Consider the following 23,059-nt stretch of genomic DNA (forward strand, 5'->3'; position numbering starts at 1 on the left):
AGAATTAATCACTCCTCCAGCCCTTTGTATTACCCTCTCAGAGCATTTTTATTATAATTAGTTGTGTCTGTCTCTGTCACTGGCCTATGAGTACTTGATGGGAGAAAATGCTTTTTAAGTATCCACTGTATGCAATACATTGTATTGAATATTGTGAGAAATTTTTTCAAAAAATTACTGCATCCCTATGAATACTTAATGTTTTATAGTTTGTACATTTTGAGGTATATTTCTAAGTTATAAAAAAAGCTTAAAAAAGGAATAGTATTAACTATCAACATAAGGGGAATTGTTTTCTACTTAAATATGTGTGTCTTTCAAGAGAGAAATGAAGAAAGGAATATGTGATCCTGGCCTTTGAAGGGAAACATCACATAGGAAGCTAAGGGGAACAAATTAGTGGTGTTTTGTACCCGAAATCTCACGATGATAGTTGTTTTGATGAATAAGACATAGCTAACTGTTTCTTCTGCATCTTTGGTCATTAGCTATTTTATAATGAAGTTAGGCCTAGAAATGTTCAAGAACATATATCAGGATTTAAAAATAGAAAATAATTTTCTTCTAGTTCAAACTTGCTTGTTAAACACTGTCATTCAAGCAAGAGTCTAAGTGTTTAGTAAGATTGATAGCTTGGGATGTGTTCTCTCCCCAGGGAAATTAAACATTGCTATCTATTAGATTCAAGGAGAATTAATTGTTTAACATATATAAAAGTCACCTCATGATAATGAACTATAAAAAGAATGATGATATTCTGATGCTGAATATATAGAAGTAAAATTTCCTCCTTTTTTCCATTTTTCAGTGATGTGTATGAAGAAGAGAATTTAATTCTTCAGTTCTAATACAGATTTAATTATAGGTTTTGTACTACAGTAATTTAAAAACTGTATTTGATTCATTTTGACAAAGAAACAAATTATTTCAATAATACAGGGATAAACTTCTCTGTGCTTTCTATATGGTACAGCATCAAGATAGCACACAGCTAACATTTTAATTAATTGACTTTTAAAATAACTTTTGGTTAATGTTTAAAGTAGCAAACATTTTTTCTCAAGTCACATATTTTTCTAATTAACAAATTGGATGAAAGTCAGAATTTTCTACACATTAAATATGAAAAAAGCAATTCAGTGACCACCAATAAGATTCCAAGTTAGGTTGTATTTATACAGAGGATATTCTAGATATTTGTGCCTATTGGACATTACTATTTCCAAGGCAAAAGGAAACCCCCCACCCATTCCTGTAGGATATGTATCTACATGTATACTTCTAGAATTGGCAAGTGTGTCAAACGTGAGTAAGGTTATTGATTATTTTGTTCAAAACTTTGTCCTCATTAACAATATAGTGTTCTTTACTACCTTGATACTGCTATTTTTCTCTATATAACATTTCCCTTTTTTTTGTTTAAGTTCTGTTGGAAAGTTCAAAGGCAGATGTGATTAACATATCAACAACAACCATAAATGACAAGGACAGGCCTGCAAAGTAGATCTACAAAGTAGATTCATGTTGCTGACACCATTGTAGAGGACGTCAGCTTGCAGATGATAGACCATGGTGCTAGATCGACTGGAAAAAGCATCCCAGGCCTGAACTTGACATAGGCATAGCATGTGTAAGTCTTACTTTCTCTTTGTTTCTGTTTTTCTCCAGTACAGTGCTCTTAATCCGCGAGAGTCATGGGACATGTGGCATCCCACGCTGGTGGCTGAGGCTTTATTTGCTATTGCAAACATCTTCAGTTCTCTGCGTCTGATCTCGCTGTTTACTGCAAATTCTCACCTGGGACCTCTACAAATATCTCTGGGAAGAATGCTCCTGGACATTTTGAAGTTTCTATTCATATACTGCCTTGTATTGCTAGCATTTGCAAATGGCCTAAATCAATTATACTTCTATTATGAAGAAACTAAAGGTTTGAGCTGCAAAGGCATACGGTGTGAAAAGCAGAACAACGCATTCTCAACGTAAGTTGGAGAGATATTTCTAATAGTAACATTGGCCAGAATTTAGAGTGCACTGCATCCTGAACTTGAAAAATTCATGACGAATGGTTGCAAAGGAAATGTAAAGTTAAAATTATGCATAATGCAGAAAACAAAATTAACATGGCTTTGAATAGAAATGAGTTCTCTGACATTAAAAAATTACCTCTACATTTAAGTTTTCATAAATCATCCTTTTTTTTAAACAACTCATGAAAATGAAAGCTATTTATATATATATATATATATATATATATATATATATATATATACGGTTTTTAAATGTGAATAAAAACGGAAGCCTATGTAGTATTGACAACTTACAAGTACATTTAAAGATAGAATATATATAAAATCCATCATGTTGGAAAATCCAATTGCTTCCCAATGTTTCCTCATGTATTTCCAGATTTCCTTCACATCTCTTTCATTTTCTAGCTCCCTACACAAAAATATAAGTATCTGAAGTTTTGGTGTGGTGGCTTATGCCTGTAATCCCAGCTACTTAGGAAGTGGAGATGAGAGGACTGCAGCTCGAGGTCAGCCCTGGAATAAGTCAGTCGTGGTGGCTCATGTCTATAATTCTAGCCACATGTGAGGCATAGGTAGAAGGATCATGATCTGAGGCAGGCCCCATGGGGACCTTATCTGAGAAAACAACTAAACAAAAATGGATTGGGGACATGGTTCAGGGGGCAGAGCACTTGCCTAGTGAGCAACAGGCTCCGAGTTCAAACTTCAATACCAACAAAAAAAATCTAAGCATCCAAAAGTAACCCAAAATGGAAACCCAAGAGTATCCTAACCATTGTTATTATGCGTAATAAGTTCTCTGTGCTCTTACATTGGAATGAGCAACTGTCAACATCCACAATCAAGCTCTGCAGTTTCTCATAACCAGTTTTGCTGACAGCACAGGTTCATGGGCACCATGTTTGAGTTTCCTCAGTTCACACAGAGTCCACTTCTATCTATCTGTGCCCATTTCCCTCCCATGGTAATAAACAGGTAGTTAACAGATTAAGAAGCTTGGTGATTTTCCTGCACACATTAATCACATGTGAATATATGGTCATTTTGTAGATGACTTTAAAAGCTGGACCTTATTTGAAGGCCATCACAGGATTGCAGGTAGTGTAAGAGAAGACAATAATTTCTCACCTGGGAGGAAATCAATAGTTTAACTTAAATCAGCTATAGCTAAAATTATTTTATTGATTTAATCAGACAACTGTTTTATCTTTGATCACGATATTTAAAACTCCATTTTAATTGACCAACATCTGTTTATTTGCTGGTAATTTTTAATCTCAGCCTTAGTATTTAAACTCCTTTCAGAAATAGATTTGATAGAAAACATGAGTCATGAAAAAACCATAAAATCATTTCAGCTTCCCCCTTGTCACTTCATCCCTGGCTCCCAGCTACTTTATCCTTCTGTTCTTAAGCAGCTGGCCATCAGCCTTACCAGCTTACTCAGCATTGGCATCCTCCTCCTGCTCTTTTCTGACCCAGGACAGGAGAGACACAGTGCAACTTCCTGCAGTAACATTCCTTATGATCTTAGATGGCATCTCACTGCTGATGTCTGAACTTATCCTTTTCCCTTCGTGCTCCTTGCTTTGCTAACTTGCCCAAAACTTTTAGGACTAGGGATTTACAATGGTCAGATCCTACTAACCTCTCTCTTCACAAATGAGAATTATGGCTCTAGCAACATTTCTGGATATTGTCTGTTGGCTGCCTGGTCTCCTGGATTTCTGACACAGTCCTTTTATATGCTCCATCTTTCACAACTTTTTTGTCACTTTATTTGATGCAAAGTACTTTACAGCACCACCTCATAATGGCTGTTCCCATATCCTTTGGATTCCATGCTTCCAGAAAGAACTTCCACTCAACACCTAGAACTGTGTTACTTCCCATGCTCTCTTTACCTTAGGGAAAAGATTCGTTTCATGTCACAGTCCTTCTCCCATCCCCCAGTTCCTCACCAAGCCACAGGGTCACATTTAACACTGTCTTGATTTGTGATGCCTTAAAATTACCACTAATTCCTTTACTGTTATTATTGGCTTCTTGGTAAATAATTACATAGTACAAACTAATTATAATATCTGTCCAAGAAGATTGTGGCTCAACAAGTCTTATGCAAAATACTTAAATTGTAGTCCAAGAATAAGTATATTGGATTGTTTGGATCATATATATTTTTTAGTTCAATCTCTGTCAATGGTTTCTTCCATCATCATGAAAAGCAGCAGATAATTGCACATTTCAACTTATAGGCACAAATCATTCAACCCAAATAAATAATCTAAATTATTTTTTCCAAGTAATGGAATATAAATCTGCAAGCAACAATTTATTTTTGCTCAAAGACATTCAAAAATAAAAAAGTTATGTTACTAACTCCTAGCATTATTAAACTGAATACAGTAGTCCTAAGTTCCCTGTCCTTTAATGACCCTGATTTCAGCTTAATGAAATCAACCACTGTGAAAGGATGTAGAGTGATGCTTCAGGGCTCCTGCTTGGCATCTTATTTTGATGCATTTGTTGGTTTTCAATTTTATTTTTGTAATTGTGAACCTTCTATAAATTTCAGGCTATTTTTCACTACATACTGCTTTACAGATCTTATTCTATATGAGGTTTAAAAAACACAATTCATGTAAAGTACCTAACACAATGCACGTAATATTATCAAAAATGGTAGGTATTCCTTTCCTTGTCATTACTGTTAATAGGAGAGTATTATTTCTTCCTAATTTCATAAAATTCCTACACCTTCCACTCAGCATATAAATGTCTGCTAAGAGTTTGTAAGCTGTGTTTCTCATTGCTACCATTCCTGTGCTTCTTCCTCCTTTCATCCAATCAACACTTAAGGAAATCTCCTTTCTATAACTAGCATTCATTATTCATCCAGTTGTCATTTGACTTCTGCTTCCATCACTCCACTAAAACCCCTCTGGGAAATATAAACTAGGGCCTTCTTTTCACTACTACTGGTGGATATCTACCTGCTTACATTTTACTCAATGTGTCTTCTTAATTTCACCCTATTTAACACTTCCATATTTTTGAGAACTTGTCCTTTAACTTCCACGTTAATATTTTTCCACTTTACTTCTTATTTCTCTGACTTTTCTCTGATAACTGTATTTCAATTATTGCTTTTAAATAGTGTTCTCTCTCTCTCTCTCTTTCTCTCTCTCTCTGCATACTAACTACAGACTTTCCGTGCACACTCATCTATGCATATAAATTTGGCTGTTTGTGTCTAAGAAATGGCTTCCATAACTAGCATAGATCCTTGTTCCTACACCGTACAGAAGGCTTAACTGTTCTTTGGCCTCCTCTCCATACCTGTCCTTTAAAAACAAGTTCAATCAGTAAAAAACTCACCATTCTCTCTCAAAATCTCGTCTTCTTCATCTTCAAATCCCTTTGTCAATTACCACAAACTGCCTAGTTAATAAAATGAAAATCTTGGGGTTAATCTAGATCTTTCCTTTCCTCATACTTCCCAAATGTTATCAGTCATTAAATGCTTCCTCCTGATCTTTATTATGTTGGCACTATCTTCCTTTGCTTACTTCCCATGCCCAAGTCAAAGTACCCCTTTCCCTGGGTTCTGCTTCTTTTTATATATCTCCCATGCTGCTTTCTGAATGATCTTTCTAAACCAAAATCTAAGAATCCTCTGTGTAGAGAACCAAAGTGGTTTTCCATTTCTTACCAGATTCAGTCATAGCCCTTAGCTTGACCTGCTAGGTCCTTCAGTGATCTGCCCCTTGCTTCTGCCTCTAGTCACATCTTTCTCAATTCCCCAGTAATAGTTTACTCTTCAACACTGCTAAGTTGATTCTATAATCTTCATCCAAGAAACGCCCTTGCACTTAGTAACATCATATTCTTTTTCCAAATCTTTTCTCAGATATACCTTTTCCAGGATATCCTTCCAGATCACCTACCTGGCTATAACTGTGAGCTACCTGTGGGCAGAGACAATGGTCTGTGTTTTCTATGTCTTTCTGTTTCTCATCATAGAAGGGATACTTCTTCCCATGCTTTTCATGCTTCCAGTTTGTTTTTTCATTAACATGGGAAGAACTGCATGTCTCTTAAAGACACCAAATGTTTAGTCACTGAAATTATTCCACACACAATTTTAAGCCACAAGTCCTGGTAAGGGACTCTTCTTTGAAGAGATGAGCATGACCATTATGACAGTTATCTCAATAGGAAAGACTCTTTTATAGTGATGGGAGGTGAATTTCTAATGGTTGGAACTGACTAAATAGGATCATACTTATTTTAATATTATACTTTTGGTTATAAAATAAAGATAACATATTCAGATAAGTATTAATTTATATTTGCTCATTAATGGAAAACCTCAGCTGAGGAATACATTATATTTTTCACTTGTGCAGCTTCTCAAGTTGCAAATATTTAGATAACAAGTTAATTTTTAAAAAGTAATGGCTGGAAAATATCTTCAAAGAACAATAGGTAAAATACTATCTTTAAGAAAGCAGAACCTCTAGCCAGGCACTGGTGACTCATGCCTGTAATCCTAGCTACTTGGGATGTTGAGATCAGGAGAATCACAGTTTGAGGCAAAGCCTTGACAAATAGTTTGAGAGACCCCCATCTCCAAAATAACCACACACTGGAGGTGTGGCTCAAGTGGTAGAGCAACTGCTTTACAAGCATGAACTCTCATAAAAATAAAGAAAGAAGGAAGGAAGGAAGGAAGGAAGGAGGGAGGGAGAGAGGAAGGAAGAACCTCAACCCATACAGAGTTAGTCTTCAGTTTAGGCTTCATTACAGACACAGATTTTGTGTTGTCATTAATTAAGCTGTGGCATTATCTTGGGAAATTGTAGGCTTTTTTTACCCTACAGACCAAGGAAAATATTAGTCACGTAAAGGCATTCTGAAATGTGATGCAGCTAATGATTCATAAATTTATGGGCAATGTTGGTCTCAATAGATTTGAGAATCACAGATGATCAAATATTTCTGGAAGCAATGGATTTGAAATGTTAACCTAGGTTGATTTTTTTAAAAATTCATCTAATAATAGAATGATTCATTTAGAAATAACAACACCAAAGTATTAATTCATCTGAGAAGAATACATATTTTAGTTAGGTGGAAATATTCTGTAAATCTCATCAGTGATTTATTCCACTGAAAGAAGGAATATTAAAGAAAGAATAAAATCTGCAGTGAATAAAAACATGTCATTTTATTTTTAATTTCCCCTTCTCAGATTCTAATTTTAAAATGTCCATCAATATTTGTCAAAGTATTTACCAAAGTTCCCTTGGTATTAGTAGTTCTTATTTAAACAGAAACAAATAAGCACTATTCATCCATAACAACCTCACTGTTTTTATTAGAACACTTGAGCAACTGTTATGGGATTTATGTGTTAATATTTTATATAATTTATTATATAATTTGTGTCAGTTAGCTTGTAGCTTTTTCAAAACTGCTATTGCTATCAGGAGAAAACCAGATGAATTATAGTTGTATATTAACAGTAAAAATATACAATATGTGGAAAGACAGTACATAATTATTTCGTAGTAAACACAAAGGATGCCTGAAAGTTAGTAAAAATGAAGTAATCATGATCATGGTCCAAATTTACTTTTTCCTGAGAATGTTTCAAAGAATAAGTTTTAGTGACCTTTGTCTAGGGTCGAAAAATTAAATTTAACTTCAGTAACACGGATATTATTGGGGTCTGACTTCTGGATTGTCTTTTAGAAATGTGTCATCACCCTTTCACACAATGCACAGCATTCCTTATTCTGATCGACGGTGAACAGATCATATCTGTAGTATTTTATAATAATTTGTGTTGCATCATTTAACAGCTATAGGAATAAAAATTAAATTTCATCTCATATCTATTGCTCAATTAAAACTATCAAACTGTTTACTTTTTTGTAAAAGCAATAAATTTGGGGAAATAAGTCATACATGTCAATTTAGGCATATGTAATTAGACATTTTTGGACATGTGAGCCAGAAACTTATGGCTTAGTTCAAGTTCATTTTGTTTCAGAATCATGCAGAGAATTATAGCCCTTTGATCATCCAAGCAAGGTTTGATCTTAGCAAGGACAGAGTCTAAAGCAAGGCATAGGAAGACAGAAGTTGACATAAAGCAGGACCATGGAATTTCTATTCTGTACATTGATATGATTCAGCTACTCTGCATATTTCCTTGGTGTTTACTTATTGCATGGCTTATCTACCCTCATTTCTCTGCCTCTTTGTGTGAACTGTCTCAAACTTTTGGCATTCCTTTATTCCAACTGCCCTGACTATGCATCATAAATTCTTTCATCTCAGCTTCTTTTGGCCACTATCTCATTATCTTGATATTTCTAAGCATATTCCAGGCAAACCTGCCTAGAATGAAAATCTGATCCTCTTCACCTTAGTCCAGACCATAGGCTACTGGCCTCATCTGAATTGTCTCTCCTTGGGTCACTTGACCATGGATGACCTAATCCATTGAGGTACTGAATGAAGAACTCTAGCTACTTATATCAGGACTGCCACTCCATGAAAGGATGTGTAATAAAGTCACAGGAGCTTGGATCCACCAGAAAACATGACTGACTTGGCTCCACAATTTGATTCCACTCTAATGCTAATCTCCCTAAAGACTAAAATCCTGCCTCCTTACTCAGCATGCCAGTTATGAAAAGGTCTTTGTGTTTTTACACTATAACTTAAATATAGTCTTACTTTAATTATTTTCAAAGAACATTAAAGGGCTGTCATCTTTCTATTACATTATATTGATGCACTGTAATCGTCCCATTGAAACAAACATCCATTTGGGTTCAAATGCTCTTCAGATTATTCTGTTTTTCAGAGTACATAAAAGGAAACTAAATTTACTGTCAGTAAAGTCACCAGAGTTCATTTATTGGCTACACTGAATAAAATATGTCATGAAATACAAAAAAATTGCAAAGTTTATTACCTAAGAATACTTAGACCCTTTACCATCATCTTATAGGATGTACTACATACAATTTTAATTGTAAATGTGAAAAATCTATAATGATGATTTTATTTTTAGTCCTCCTACAACCAAAGGCAAAACTATGTAAAAGACCAGACTTCTGAAAAAACCTAGGCTTTAGGATCTATCACTTATTAACTATCCCTCAAGAGCCTAGGACAGAAATCAACAAACTTTGTATTAAAAATAACAAATTATAAATAGGCATTGTGAGTCACATGTTCTCTGATATAACTATTTATTTCGGCCATTGTGGCTAGCACAAAATAAACCCTAGAAAATACATAAATGACTGAGAATCATTATGTTTCATAATATTTTATTTATGAATATTAAAACATGAATTTTGTATAATTCTCACATTTCAAAATATCCTATTCTTTTGACTTTCTCCTAACCATTTGAAAAAGCAAAAAACATTCTTAACCCAGTAATCATGCAAAAATAGGATCCAAGTATCTTTTCTACGTCCTTCCCCTAAGAAACTAAATGTGGCTTTCAGTGCTCTTGGGAAAATTAGATATATCTATGAAAATTAAGACTCTTTATTGCTAGTTTGATTAAAGCAATTTTCTTTAATTGTTTTTGTTAAGTTTACTTTGACACTTGTCATAAGATTTTATTTTGCTATTGATATGTATATTAAATTAACTATATTTATATAACTATATATATATATATATATATAGTTATACCGAGTTCTATTGCTATACTTTACTATATAATGGTTCAGCATAGCCATTTGTGTCATTTTATCTTTATTCCAGGTTATTTGAAACACTCCAATCCCTGTTTTGGTCAATATTTGGGCTCATCAATTTATATGTGACCAACGTCAAAGCTCAGCATGAGTTCACTGAGTTTGTTGGTGCCACCATGTTTGGGACATACAATGTCATCTCTCTGGTTGTCCTACTCAACATGTTAATAGCTATGATGAATAATTCTTACCAACTAATTGCTGTAAGTTGAATAACTTTATGTTAATTCCATATTCCTTCTAGAATATATTGTTCCTAGCTATATTATATCTTATTAAAGCAACACACGATCTAACACACGATCACAACTGTACAATAAGTGATTACCCTTTCATTTCTGAGTGATATTATACCATATGACTAATTTTGTCACATCACATATCATTAGAAAAAATAAAACAAATTTATCTTGTCAAGGAATCATTGGCTATGACGAGCAATAGGTGAAGTGCAACTCAACAACTGGCAGCCCATCTCTATGAAGTACCCATTGGGTTGTGCATTATGTCTGGCCATTTGACCTGCCATCTTGCCATTACCAAACTCATGCCAAGTTGGCATGATAAAAAGGAACTCCACAGAGAGGTCTGGCAGAGAAAAAAATAGGGCTTTTTATGTCTTAAATCTTAGATAAAGAAATATAAAAGTTATGTTGAATGCTCTAGGAAAATATTGTATTACAATATATGTTCATTTGAAACTCTGGAATGCAAACAGCTTAATTTATTCATCAATTTTAAAAATTCAGATTGAGTAATACTCTGTTGCAAAGTGCTGTTCAAGGAGCTAGAAATACTGCCAAGAATGAGACAAAGTCCTTTAACCACTTGATCACAACTAGTGATCTATGACTATGGCTAATATCTGTAATAACAAAATAAAACTCATGATTCAGGTGCAGTGGTGCATACTATAATCCCAGATACTTTAGAAGAGGGCTGGGAAGGATCAAGGTTTGAGGCTAGTCCACACAGAATGGTAGTAAGATGTCATTTTAAAATAATCCCAGCTACACAGGATGCAGAAGGATCACAGTGAAGGCCAGCTCCAGACAAAAAGCATGACACTGTATCTGAAAAATAACTAAAGCAAAAGGACTGTAGGCATATCCCAAGTGGTCCAGAGTTGCTTAGCAAGTGGGAGGTCCTAGTGCAAATTCCAGTACTTCTCAAAAATAAATTGAATAAACGAAATTCATACTGGTATGAAATATATTTCTGAAGACTTTCATATTTATACTTTAGATAAGTAGTATTTGATAAACACAATTATAGATCATCCATTTTTCCATATATAACTATAACTGGATTGTTTCATTGAAGTGTAACTAGGATTGTTTTTATTAAGCAGCACTCTGAGTTTTACTTAAGCTTTCTTTTTTTTCTTTTTTTTTATTATTTTATTATTCATATGTGCATACAAGGCTTGGGTCATTTCTCCCCCCTGCCCCCACCTCCTCCCTTACCACCCACCCTACCCCCTCCCTCTCCCCCAACCCCCTCAATACCCAGCAGAAACTATTTTGCCCTTATTTCTAATTTTGTTGTAGAAAGAGTATAAGCAATAATAGGAAGGAACAGGGTTTTTGCTGGTTGAGATAAGGATAGCTATACAGGGAATTGACTCACATTAATTTCCTGTGTGTGTGTGTTACATTCTAGGTTAATTCTTTTTGATCTAACCTTTTCTCTAGTTCCTGGTCCCCTTCTCCTATCAGCCTCAGTTGTACTTAAGCTTTCTTTATGGAGGCAAATTTTTCTTAAGAGATGCCTGTCACTGGTGAAAAACTACATAAGACATAAGAATCCATTATTTTTGTTTACTGGTTCACAAACAGAAGTATTTGCAATACATACTAACTCCTCTAGCTCTACTGAAGTCCTAGGATTTGGAAGGGAATATTTCAATTTGTAGATGTATATAGCTTCATTTAAGCATTTGCGATCTGAAACTTTACAGTCTCCCTATATTTATTTCAGAAGTTCTGTGTTCATCTAGTCAGTACAATTCAAAAATGTAGATTTTTTTTTCCAGAATGACAACAACAACGAAATTAAATTAAAAAGCCTCTACTTGTCATACTATGTGCAGACAGGCTGCCAACAATTTAGGCCCTATAAAAGATTAAATGTCCTAATTTCATCAAAAAGGGAACAGTATTTGAGAATAGTGTAACATTTTCTTATTGCTTCTTTGTAGGACATGTTTTTCTAGAAAACTTCATCACAGATATGAAAATCATCTTTAAAACACTCTTTTTGTTTAGATAAACACTATAAGTAATGGGAGAAGAATGGGCATTGAGAACCTGAGACGGTTGTACCTCTCAGCACCTTGTGTGTGAAGCTTCCTTGGCATTTGACTCTCCTCTGTTCCAGAATAGCAGATCTTACTCTGAAGTAACTCAGAGATACCCCTAACTCAGAGCCATATGACAAGTCTTTAAAAGGGAAGAAAAGTTAACAACAGCAAGAACAGAAGGAATCATGCAAGCCATAACTAAAGCCTTCTTCCCACTCACACATTTTTCAATTGATCACTTATTTGTTGCTCACTGACTATATTTTCAGACATAAGCTTGACTTTTAGGAATACGAAGGAGCTTAAAAGTCCCTGCTCTCAAGGAAAATTAATGTAGTAGTGACAGAAAATCAATAAAGAATTTCAATATTGACAAAAATTTTGAGAATGTTATGAAAGTACAGAAGAAAAGGTCTTGACAAGTTAGGGAGAGAAGAGAGTTAAAGATGGTGGGAGTGAATGCAGGCTTCTTGGGAGAGATGAAAGTGAAGGTTAAAATGTTGAGTAGAAGTTAGATGATGAATGAGGAAGGGAGTTTGGTCATCACCAACTTAGAACTTTTCATCTCCAGATTTTTAGCCCTTCTCAGAATCCCAAACCACAAACCAGCTACCACTGCCTAGTGGTAGCAACAAAGGAACATAACAATGTCAGGTTAACCCTCAATTCATGACTCCTTGAGAGCCAGGGACTCCCTGAGAATGAGAAGGAGCTACTCACAGGCCAATGCTTTATGTAAATGTCTGCCTTTTTATACCTTTGAGCCAATTCTACTGAGTTCCCTTCTCTAGGACTAGAGCAAACAGGATGCAGTTCTCTTCGCTAATGTAGCATAACCAGATCTAACCTGTAAGTGTGCTCAGAAAGAAGAGGGGAAATAAGCCAAAATAGAAAAGGGACAGGAATGGAGAAGGAACTATAGCTGTTATATTTCTGTCTATCAATTAATACACGCAACCATTTCATCAGCAACAATGAAGGCCACGCATCTTCTAGGTATGGTGATACTGAGTGAATTATGATCTGTCCGGTGTCTACAATCTACAGGAAACTCTTGTTATGCAGGGTAGAAATATATATATATATATCACACAGCAATTTAAGTATATTAGCATAGTCTAAAATTATTCTCCTACTCTAGAATCTGTGTTCTCTTTTATAATATTAATTGATTAAAATAAACTATTTTAATTCTTAAAAAGAATGCATGCTCAATTTCTACCACTTTCAACTTCCCATATTATCTGCTTAAATCAGATTTATAGCCAATTTAAGAAGGACCTGGCTGCCCTATATCTCATTGCCATAGATGCTCCAAAGTCTTCCTATGAGGTTAATAAATTAGAATGAGCAATAAATGATAAAGTTAACTGAAAGTGTGTAATAAATAATGAGGGGTATTGCCTCTGGCTTATAGGAAACCACTAGACAGACTCTTATCTGGTGACATTTGGCAAAGGTTTTCTCAAGTTATAGTCAATGCTGTGACAGAGAGACTCCGTTTTATACTTATTAGAGGAACTTCTCTGTGAGTTTATGTTCATTTCCTGAAAGTAGGCAAGAATTATTCACATAGAACATATCCAGTAAGACACTTACTGGTAGCACCAAAGTCTAGGTTATGACCATCTGTGAAGGTGTATCCATTTAAGCAAGGATGTAAGACATAAAGCCACTTCTGCCCAGAACCTAATGAACCTGAGCTAATGTGAGTACCAAAGAGGCAGCTTTACCTTGAGTCATACCTGATCACTTCAGTCTCTTTAATATGCAGTTATTTTAAGATGTCTATTGCATCAAAGAAGGAAGTGACTCCTTACAGGGTCAGCCATTGTCTGCAATATTTAGATGACTATCTCTGGGAGTTAGCAGTGTTTTTATAAGCAATTTAATTAATGTTCTAAGAACCACTCAAAGTCAGGTTCAGACTCTTTGTGAGGTTTCTCTCACCTTATTAATTAAAAAACCTGTCAGCAGTTGTCATGTTCTTCTGTTCAGGACCATGCAGATATAGAATGGAAATTTGCTCGAACAAAGCTTTGGATGAGTTATTTTGAAGAAGGAGGTACACTGCCTACTCCTTTCAATGTCATCCCAAGTCCCAAGTCCCTCTGGTACCTGGTCAAATGGATATGGACACACCTATGCAAGAAAAAGATGAGAAGAAAGCCAGAAAGTTTTGGAACAATAGGGGTAAGAATACAGCATGTTAGTATTACTCTTTTTTAAATTGTATGTTTGAATGTGGTTGTATTCTTTATTGAATACAATCAACTATTTCACATTTTTTTTAACTGATGAACATTAATTTTACATTTGACATGTCCATGACACTGTTAGGGTAGCTAGGATTCATTCACAAGCCTATTTCCTGCACCAAAGGCACAGATGCTATTTCAAAGGAGCCACTTTCTTTACAGAGGCCTCCTGAGGCCTGCTTGAGAAACCAGCACTCTCTCTTAGTTCTTTCTAGCTGTTTTCAGAATTGTAACTGAAAGGTATTTGTGGCATGCATGGCTAACTCATGTCTGTTTCTCCCTCTGGATTGTAGGCTCCATGAGGGAGGATATCTGTTTTGGATTCTTCATATCCCTAGTGCTTAATAGAGATTCCTGAACAAAGCATGTTGTGCTTGACAAAATTCCCACTGAAATGACTTGAGTGAATGCTGTGGCAGCTGTCAGCTGTGACTTTAGAATATGCTTAGATCGCAACCTGTTTCTATTATTAGATGCCAAGAAGTTGTATTTAAAAGTATATTAAGCCTTCTTAGACCCATGCTCTTGATATACTAGCAGGTAATATTTCCTTTGGAAACTTCTATGATATTGGAGGTCAAGGGTTTAAGCAATTCCAGAAGAAAATACCCAGACTTAGGTGTTTATTCCAAACAAACCGTTGACCTGGCACAAGTCATTATCCATTTTTTTCTCACTTCATATCCCAATTTTTTTTTTTTTTTGCTTTACTGAGGCTTGAACTCAGGGCCTACACCTTGAGCCACACCACCAGCCCTTTTTTGTGAAGGGTTTTTTCAAGATGAGTTCTCATGGAACTATTTGCCCAGGCTGGCTTTGAACTATGATCTTCCTGATATCTGCTTCTTGAGTAGCTAGGATTACAGGTGTGAGCTACAGTGCCCAGCATACCCCAATTTTTAATATACTCATAATAATGTTTCGGGAATTAACAATGAATGTTTATTCATTAGTCACTTTGACCTTCTCAGATAAATTGCTTTGGAAGAACTAAAAATGTTTCAATATCAGAAACATCAAGTAATATTAAATATTTAATAAAACTAAAAAATGTTACTTTTTAAAATTTTATTTAAGATAACTGATAGCTGCTAGTCATGCTCTAAGCAGTCCTTCTCATTATTTAACCCCATCACTCATCAAGCATTCTTATTAGATCCAGCTCTCCTACTGAGAGTGGCATGGATTTTCCTGTCAGCCTAGTAACAATTCCAATTCTAAAGAGAAATTGACTGGCCAGCAAGGATTGTACTATAGAAAGGTGCTTAGGAGAGGCAGTTACATTCTTTCCTGTAGCTATTGACCCTGAACTTAGGAGGACTGCAGTTTGGGAACATACTTGATCTTAGAAATCAAAGTCAGATTATGATGGTGCCTTCTCATGCAAACCTCATACTGATTTTATGGTCTTTACCATTGACCTTAGAAAGAAGTGAAAATATTTTACTACAAATATCTGATTTGTCTGTTAAATGATGTTAAACTCAAACTGTTTTTAAAAAGTGGCTGTAGAATAAATTTATTGAACAGATAAGCCTTATTAAATTTAATAGGCAATTATCACATGTATTCCACATGCCAGTAACTGGGCCTGGGACTGAAAGGAGCTACAAAGGCAATTTTTAAATTGATCCCAGAAAAATATTTATAATTAACATCATCTTAATATTCTACCTATCACAAGGGTATTTTTATTTTAAACAAAAAAACCAACTCAACAAAGAAATTTGTCTTTTATATTTTAAGTTTAAGCAACAACAGAAAAAATCTTGTGTTTTCGGTTGCTTTGCAACTTGTTACAAGATACCAGGCCTCCCTCTCATGCTTTAAAACATCCATCTGTGTTCTCTACAAAAACAATGGAGAACATTCCAAGAACTGACTCAAAAAGTGAGAGATTTCAAGCTTCTCATTTTTAACTGGTGGTTAGAAATACATTGCCATCTTTTCTTAGATGGAAAGAGGAGCTTGACGTTCAAATATGCTTTCTCCCATCTAAATACTAACCACGCCCAACCCTGCTTATTGCTGATACCTATTAAGATCAGACACATTCAGGGTGCTATGACTTGTAGACTCAATTGGACTTTCTCTTAAAAGAGTGATTCAGAGGGAGACAGTAATGGTGTAAGCTAAAAACTTTCTTTTCTACTTATTCTGTTTTCAAACATAAATGGCTTTGATGTCTTTATTTCTAAATTTGAATCTTCTGCTCCAATCCAATATACCACAAGTTAAATTCAAAGTTAATTGCAAACCATTCCTTTCTTCCTTTGCCATGAACATTTTCCTAACCTTTGACAGTGGATGTTTTGATGCTTTGAAAATAAATGGCAAACTAAATAAACATACTGAGTTATATCTCTTTTCTCCACCCTCTTCCTATCATCAATCCTGCCTCTTTTCCTCCAGGGTAGGTTCTTCAGTGAACATCTACTTTCTCTGAACTGCTTTTCCAGAATGAGGGCATAATATTTTGTTTTGCATTCTCTAGGTTGAATTTTATATATTTATTATTTTTATGGAAATATATATGTATTATTTGTAAAGAAGCTATTGCTTGTAAAACATTAATGAGTGAAAAATAAATTTAGATGGCTGTAATACTGATAGAGGGATTGAATGAGGAAATAATGTAAAAAATGAGTTATTTTGCTGTGAACCTAATTCAGTGTAGTTAATCCTACTGATGGCTCATTATGTAGACATATGAAGACAAGGAGATGTACACATCTTCATTAAACAAAATGTGATGCTGAAGGACAGATGATAGTCACTTTGTAAAAACCAAAACACAGCTTAGAATATAAGAAGTTAAGAAGGTGAATATGCTTGTTGAATGAATATAGAATTCTCAAACCTGTTGAAATCATCATAAGAAGGGGACTAAGGTAGAAAGAAGAAAAATAGAGAGGATGAACCAATTAGGGTTGTAATACATATATACATGGAAATGTCACAATGAAACTCTCTATATAGCTATCTTATATAAACAAAAATATATTTTTCCAAACATGGAGAATAGGAGGATAAGACAGGTTCTGTCTTGGTGGTAGCACCAGTGGGAGAGGGGAGAATATAAGGAAAGGGCATAAGAGAGCAAATATGGTGGAAATGTTATGTCCTTGTGTATGAAAATGGAAAACAGACATGTAGAAACTATTCCAGGAATAGGGAAAAGAAGGATAAAGGAGAATGATTGAGGGGGTGAATCCCACTGTGATATTTTGTAAGAACTTTGGTAAATGTCACAATGTACTCCCAGTACATAAATATAAAAAAAAGAAATAAAATATAGAATATAGAATTACATTCCAAAGGGAATTAGATATCATTTAGTTCCACCATCTCCTTTAAAAGAGAATGTTGTGTTTATTTTGCCCAGTTTCTCAGGGTCCTTTAGGGACAAAACTGTGGAAAACCCTGAGTCTTTCTGTTACCAATGTAATGTTCTTCCATTGCTCTCTCGTTTCCCTAAAAAGTCCGATGACTGCAATGGGGCTGCATGGCACATATATCATTTGATTTTTCTCAATGGCTTTTGTAGATCTTCTCGCTGTGTTCAGCTGCCTCTTAGATTCCCATATCCCAAAGCCCTGATTTAATGGACTAGCTTGCATTCTAATCTCACCTCAACTTACTTGTGTTCACACCACACAGGAGACTGGAGTTCAAGTGGAGATTGAGGCATTCTCTCAGACCTTCCCATTTGTGGTTGACTCACTAATTCTTGTCACCAAGTAGCTGTATGAATGCCACCCTGAAGGTCATTCCATGCACATTCCCAGAGTTGTTGCATTGGTCACTGTCTGGGAATTCATTCCTGGGGATGTGATCTTGCTATTTGTGGTTTCCTGGTAATCCTGATACAACTAGCCCTGAAAACTCATTAGCTCTAACTTTGGACTTTCCTCAATGGGTGTTTGTGAGTTCCAGGTAAATTAATCTGTCATGTAACTTTCATTATGTAGGAAAGCATACATGAAGCAGAAATGCTTTTAGTATTGTGCAAAACATTTATGACAGAAAGTAACCCCATTACTGAGAAATGGCTTGACTCTGAGCAATCATGGAAATCCCCCTAGCCTGTCAGCTGCTGAGAGTACAATAATAAAACAAGAAATTTGCTCTAACTCAAGATTTTTGATACACTTCTTATCAGTTTTCTTGCTGAATTCCTTCTTGGTATTAAAGCACTGATTCTCCAACTTCAGGGCATACAGCAATCATCTAGAATCTCTTTCCAACATTGAAGCTTGAATTAGAAATTTCTATTGAAATATGGACTAAGATCTATCTCAGAGTTTTAAGCTAAAAACTAACCTTTGTGCTTGTTGCTCAAAAAGACTTAATTACAATCATTTAATTAACCTACAAAGATGCTAATGCAATACTTCACAAATGTGTTTAATTAACATGAAACATTTTTAATGACACAGGTTACATTTCTAAATGGAATACTTAAGATAATAGGCCAATGTACAGAACGAGAAAAATACTGTCTTTTTGTAAAATATAAGAAAATGATTTTTAACTTCCTCAGTTTTAAGTTTTTCACTTTTTAGTTTTCTCTCGAGAATCTACAGGAAAGAGAAAATGAGGCATTGTCTCAGGGTCAATAAGCATCACTCAGCCCTGGGATACAGATGTGATATCCCAGCCTAAGCAGTTGCCATAGAAATGTGCATAAATAAATCAGTTCAAGAGATTTGAACACTGTGAGTGCATTTGCATCACATATCATCTGAAAAGTAAGAATACTAATACTATGTGCCTCAGACTTCACTTTTAGTGAGAATTTTGCAAAATGTATAGTCTCTTAATCTTCATGACTCTCAGTAGGGCTAACTGCAAATCTTACAAATATGACAGTTTTCATCTGTGAGTAAAGCTGGGTCCCTCAGCTACTACTGGAAGATTTGCTGGCAGAGCTTTTTTGATTAAACTTTCTTTTCCAAATGGGGATGTTTAAGAATTAACTTCCTGGTATACTTGATATATCAAGTGTGAGGTTCTGAATATTTAGTTTGACAATATGATATTCAAGCATTGTGCACCATTTATTTTTTATATGCTTAGAAATGGTGTTTTTGATTAACAATATGGAGATCCTTGCCATAAGAATGGAGAGCAGTATGTACTTCCATCTGTAATGGAGCCATAGGGCAATTTTCAGAAAAGGGATCCTATCCTGAAATAGACCCTTGCCTTTTTATTTTTTCAAAGGAGAACACTGCAGGCTGCATCCTTTAAAGAATTCACTGTGTGAAGCAAAGACTAAAGGCCATTATTCATGGGCTGAAAATCAGTGAAAGGCAAAAACTAGAATGAAAAATGAGAAAAAAATGACACGGAAAATTGAATGCAAGGAATCAGTTATGTGCACAGAGTGGACATGCCACATAGTGGACCTGGACAGAATTAGAGTTAAAAAGCCAGAAAATGTCACAGCAGATTCCCAATAGCCCTCTGTCCTAGCTGCAAACCTTCTAAAGCAACCTGGCACTTCTTTCCTTACAAGATGGAGGTTTCACACAAGTTGTTATTTTTCTTTACTATTCTTTCTGTAATCCAAATGCCATTGTCCTGTGCTAACAAACCAGGAGGAACCTGAAAACTGTGGTTTATGCTGACGTGACACACAGGTATGCTCTCAGCACCTGTCTTGAAAGCCATCTGCAAAGGATCATTTCACACACAGCCTATAAACTTCTGATATAATTTACAACGAAAAGTGTCAACATAAGGTGTGCTTCTTCCAAAATTTTGTTCCTAGACACACTGCTAAAGAAATAAAGTACTTGTGATCCATTTTTCCTATTTTACACACAACTGACAACCAATCTTATTTTTCTTAAAACATCTACAAAATGCAACTCTGAACATTGCAATGGCTTGAAAGAAAACTAATTACCCCTTACCCACATTTTTATGAACACAAATTGATCACTTCTTCTGTTCTTGGTCTTTCCAGTGATAATTATGATATAATGCCTTCCCTCAAGATATTAAAGTCCCTTGAAAACTCAGCTGATCTTTACCCATCAAAAAGGTTACAAATATCTCAAATGTCATAGATGTTAGTTCTATTATATAGTATTCAATGATATAGATAATTGCCAAAAATTATTGTTATGTTTATTGCAAAGAGTATATATGTTATGGGTTGAATTGTGTCCATCACCCACCAAAAAAAATTATAATAATAGGTAGAAATCCTAACTCCAAGTAACTCAAAATGTGAACTTATTTGTAAATAGATCAATGTAGGTGTAATTAGTTAAGTTGAAGTCATACTGGAATAAGGTCCTTATAAGAACATGGTCATATGAAGATGCAGAGACACAAGGAGGGAATCAGGTGAGGATGGTCATAGAGATGGGAATGAAGCAGCTGCAAGCCAAAGAATGTCAAAGATTAACATCCACTACCAGAAGCTAGAAAGCTTCTTCCCTACCTAATGCTACTGCTAAATGATTATTACAGAGCTTAAACTTTCATCTCTTGTCACTTGACTAGTCAAATACCCCAAGTGCGTAGGAACCACTGAATTTCACTGTGCCATCTAAGATTTCACAGAAGGAAGCAACACACTAACTTCCCAACATGGTCTGATCCATACATTCTTTTTTTAAACACTCAGTTGTGATCTCAGCACTTTATAAGTGACGTTTACTTTTTTATTGTTTATACATTTATTCATATGTGTATACATTGTTTGGGCCCCTCTGCCCCCTGACCCCCCACCCCATATATTATTCAACCACATGACTAGAAGTTCCCATAATATGGTTATCACTTTCTAGCTCTGACATATTTGTTCTCCCTTTCCCAATCTTCCAGAGCACCTCTGCAACTTTACCTTCAAAATCCTATGATTTCATCATGTGCAATGTGAAACCCATTGCTGATTTGCAAGCTGTTACTGATTCATTCCTCATTGCACCTTTTCCTGTCTGTACTCAAATAGCACTCACATTCCTCACCATGATTATGGCTGTATTTTGCCTTCATCTATAGTGATTCATGTGCTTGGCATTTCACCTTATAGACAACTATATGCCATTTAATTGTGTTTTATTTTAACCATTTAAGTGAAGACTACTGCAAAAATATTGTATTGTGTGAACATGTAGTCAATTAAGAAATATGTCTTCAGTTAAGCCTACAAATTTAGAACCATGATGCAGAAACAAGACAAAATTCAGAGTTGCTAGCAGACATTCAATGTCATGGAGAAAGGTTCATAGAACTTTGATCTCCCTAAAGATGAGTGTGTGTTGCAGTTATCAATGTTTACCAGAACCATCCCCTCACTGAAGTACTGAAATTAAAGATTTCCTACTTTTAAACATTTCTATTGTCAAGACTAAATGCATCTAACTAGTTAGCTGAAATAAATACTCTCCACAAGTATGAAATACCATGAAATTCACACAAAGACAGATAATTACATTGCAGTTATCTTCCCTTACTTCCTTAGAGGTAATCCTTACATGTCAACCTATGCAGTTTTGTGATTCATGAGTATTTTTAAAACAGGTAAATCACATTATTAATCAGAAAGTAAAAAATGCAAAGAGAATGGAAACTAACATTAGTTAATGACAGATGCCTTAAATCTTTAGGTCATGTAATCTTCATGATTTCTAGAAATCTCAGAGATAAACTCCCTATTGAGGTTTAGTTAACTTCTAACCCATGTATAAGTCCTAAGTCCATGTTTTTAATATTATACCACACTATCTCCCAACAGTAGAATCAGGTTAATATAATGACAACAGTGACTAAAACAAGGATCTATTCTGAGGTCCTAGCTACAGAGGGGAAATTAAAAAGATGAGGACTACATAAACAGAATAGTTTACATTCATCATTTGGTGAGTGCTTTGCATTTATTTTTAATTTTGATATTTGTTAGCTTCATTTATTCCCATTTTCCTAGCCAGGATGTTGGAGTTCAGTTAGCTGAATTTTTTTTTAGTTGGAAGACTAGAAACTATCTTATATCATTAATATGTGGATGCAGAAAAATCAGTTGGCAAAGAACAATTCACTATAATTGTCATGATAATTTTTACTTATTACTCATAATTCTGATTCTGTCATCTTTAATTTTAGTCTCACACTAAAGAAATTTAAGTACAACCATGACTTAAAACTGCTTTTTGTTAATTGAAGTAGCAATAAAGTCTACCAAAAAGAAAAATCCAGGACCTGACAGATTCCCACTGAATTCTACCATGTCTTTAAAGAACTAATACCAACGCTCCTTAAACCTTTCCATTAAATAGGAAGGGAAGGTGCAATGCATAACTCATTCTATGAAGCCAATTTTATACTCATCCAAAAACTGGACAAGGACACAACCAAAAAAGATAACTACAAGCCAATCTCCTTGATGAAAATTGATGAAAAATCCTCAAAAAAATAATGGCAAACCAAATCCAACAACATATATGAAAGATCATACATGATTAAGTGTGCTTCATTCCAGGGATGCAGGGATGGTTCAACATATGCCAATCATTAGATGTAATACAGCACAGAAGCAAAGACAAAAACTACTTTATCATCTCAACAGACAAAGAAAAAACCTTCGATAAGATTCAACACCATTTCATGAATAAAGTTTCCTGAGGAAAGTAGGAATAGAAGGAATTTACCTCATCA

General features: G+C 35.0%; 1 protein-coding gene across 5 annotated transcripts in view; it reads left to right on the forward strand.

Annotated features, from left to right (window-relative positions):
• Window positions 1–23,059, forward strand: part of Trpc4 (transient receptor potential cation channel subfamily C member 4) — a 222,632-nt gene that overhangs the window by 181,858 nt on the left and 17,715 nt on the right. For 3 of the 5 annotated variants that reach the window (XM_074043503.1, XM_074043502.1, XM_074043506.1), the window contains 3 exons: window positions 1,669–1,982; window positions 9,834–10,029; window positions 14,127–14,336. In XM_074043503.1, coding sequence (XP_073899604.1) covers window positions 1,669–1,982; window positions 9,834–10,029; window positions 14,127–14,336 — 720 coding nt within the window. The remainder of the gene's footprint in view (window positions 1–1,668; window positions 1,983–9,833; window positions 10,030–14,126; window positions 14,337–23,059) is intronic. The other 2 variants (XM_074043505.1, XM_074043507.1) reach the window with 1 other exon arrangement.

This window comes from Castor canadensis, chromosome 10 (assembly GCF_047511655.1).
Source record: "Castor canadensis chromosome 10, mCasCan1.hap1v2, whole genome shotgun sequence".
Lineage (NCBI taxonomy): Eukaryota > Metazoa > Chordata > Mammalia > Rodentia > Castoridae > Castor > Castor canadensis.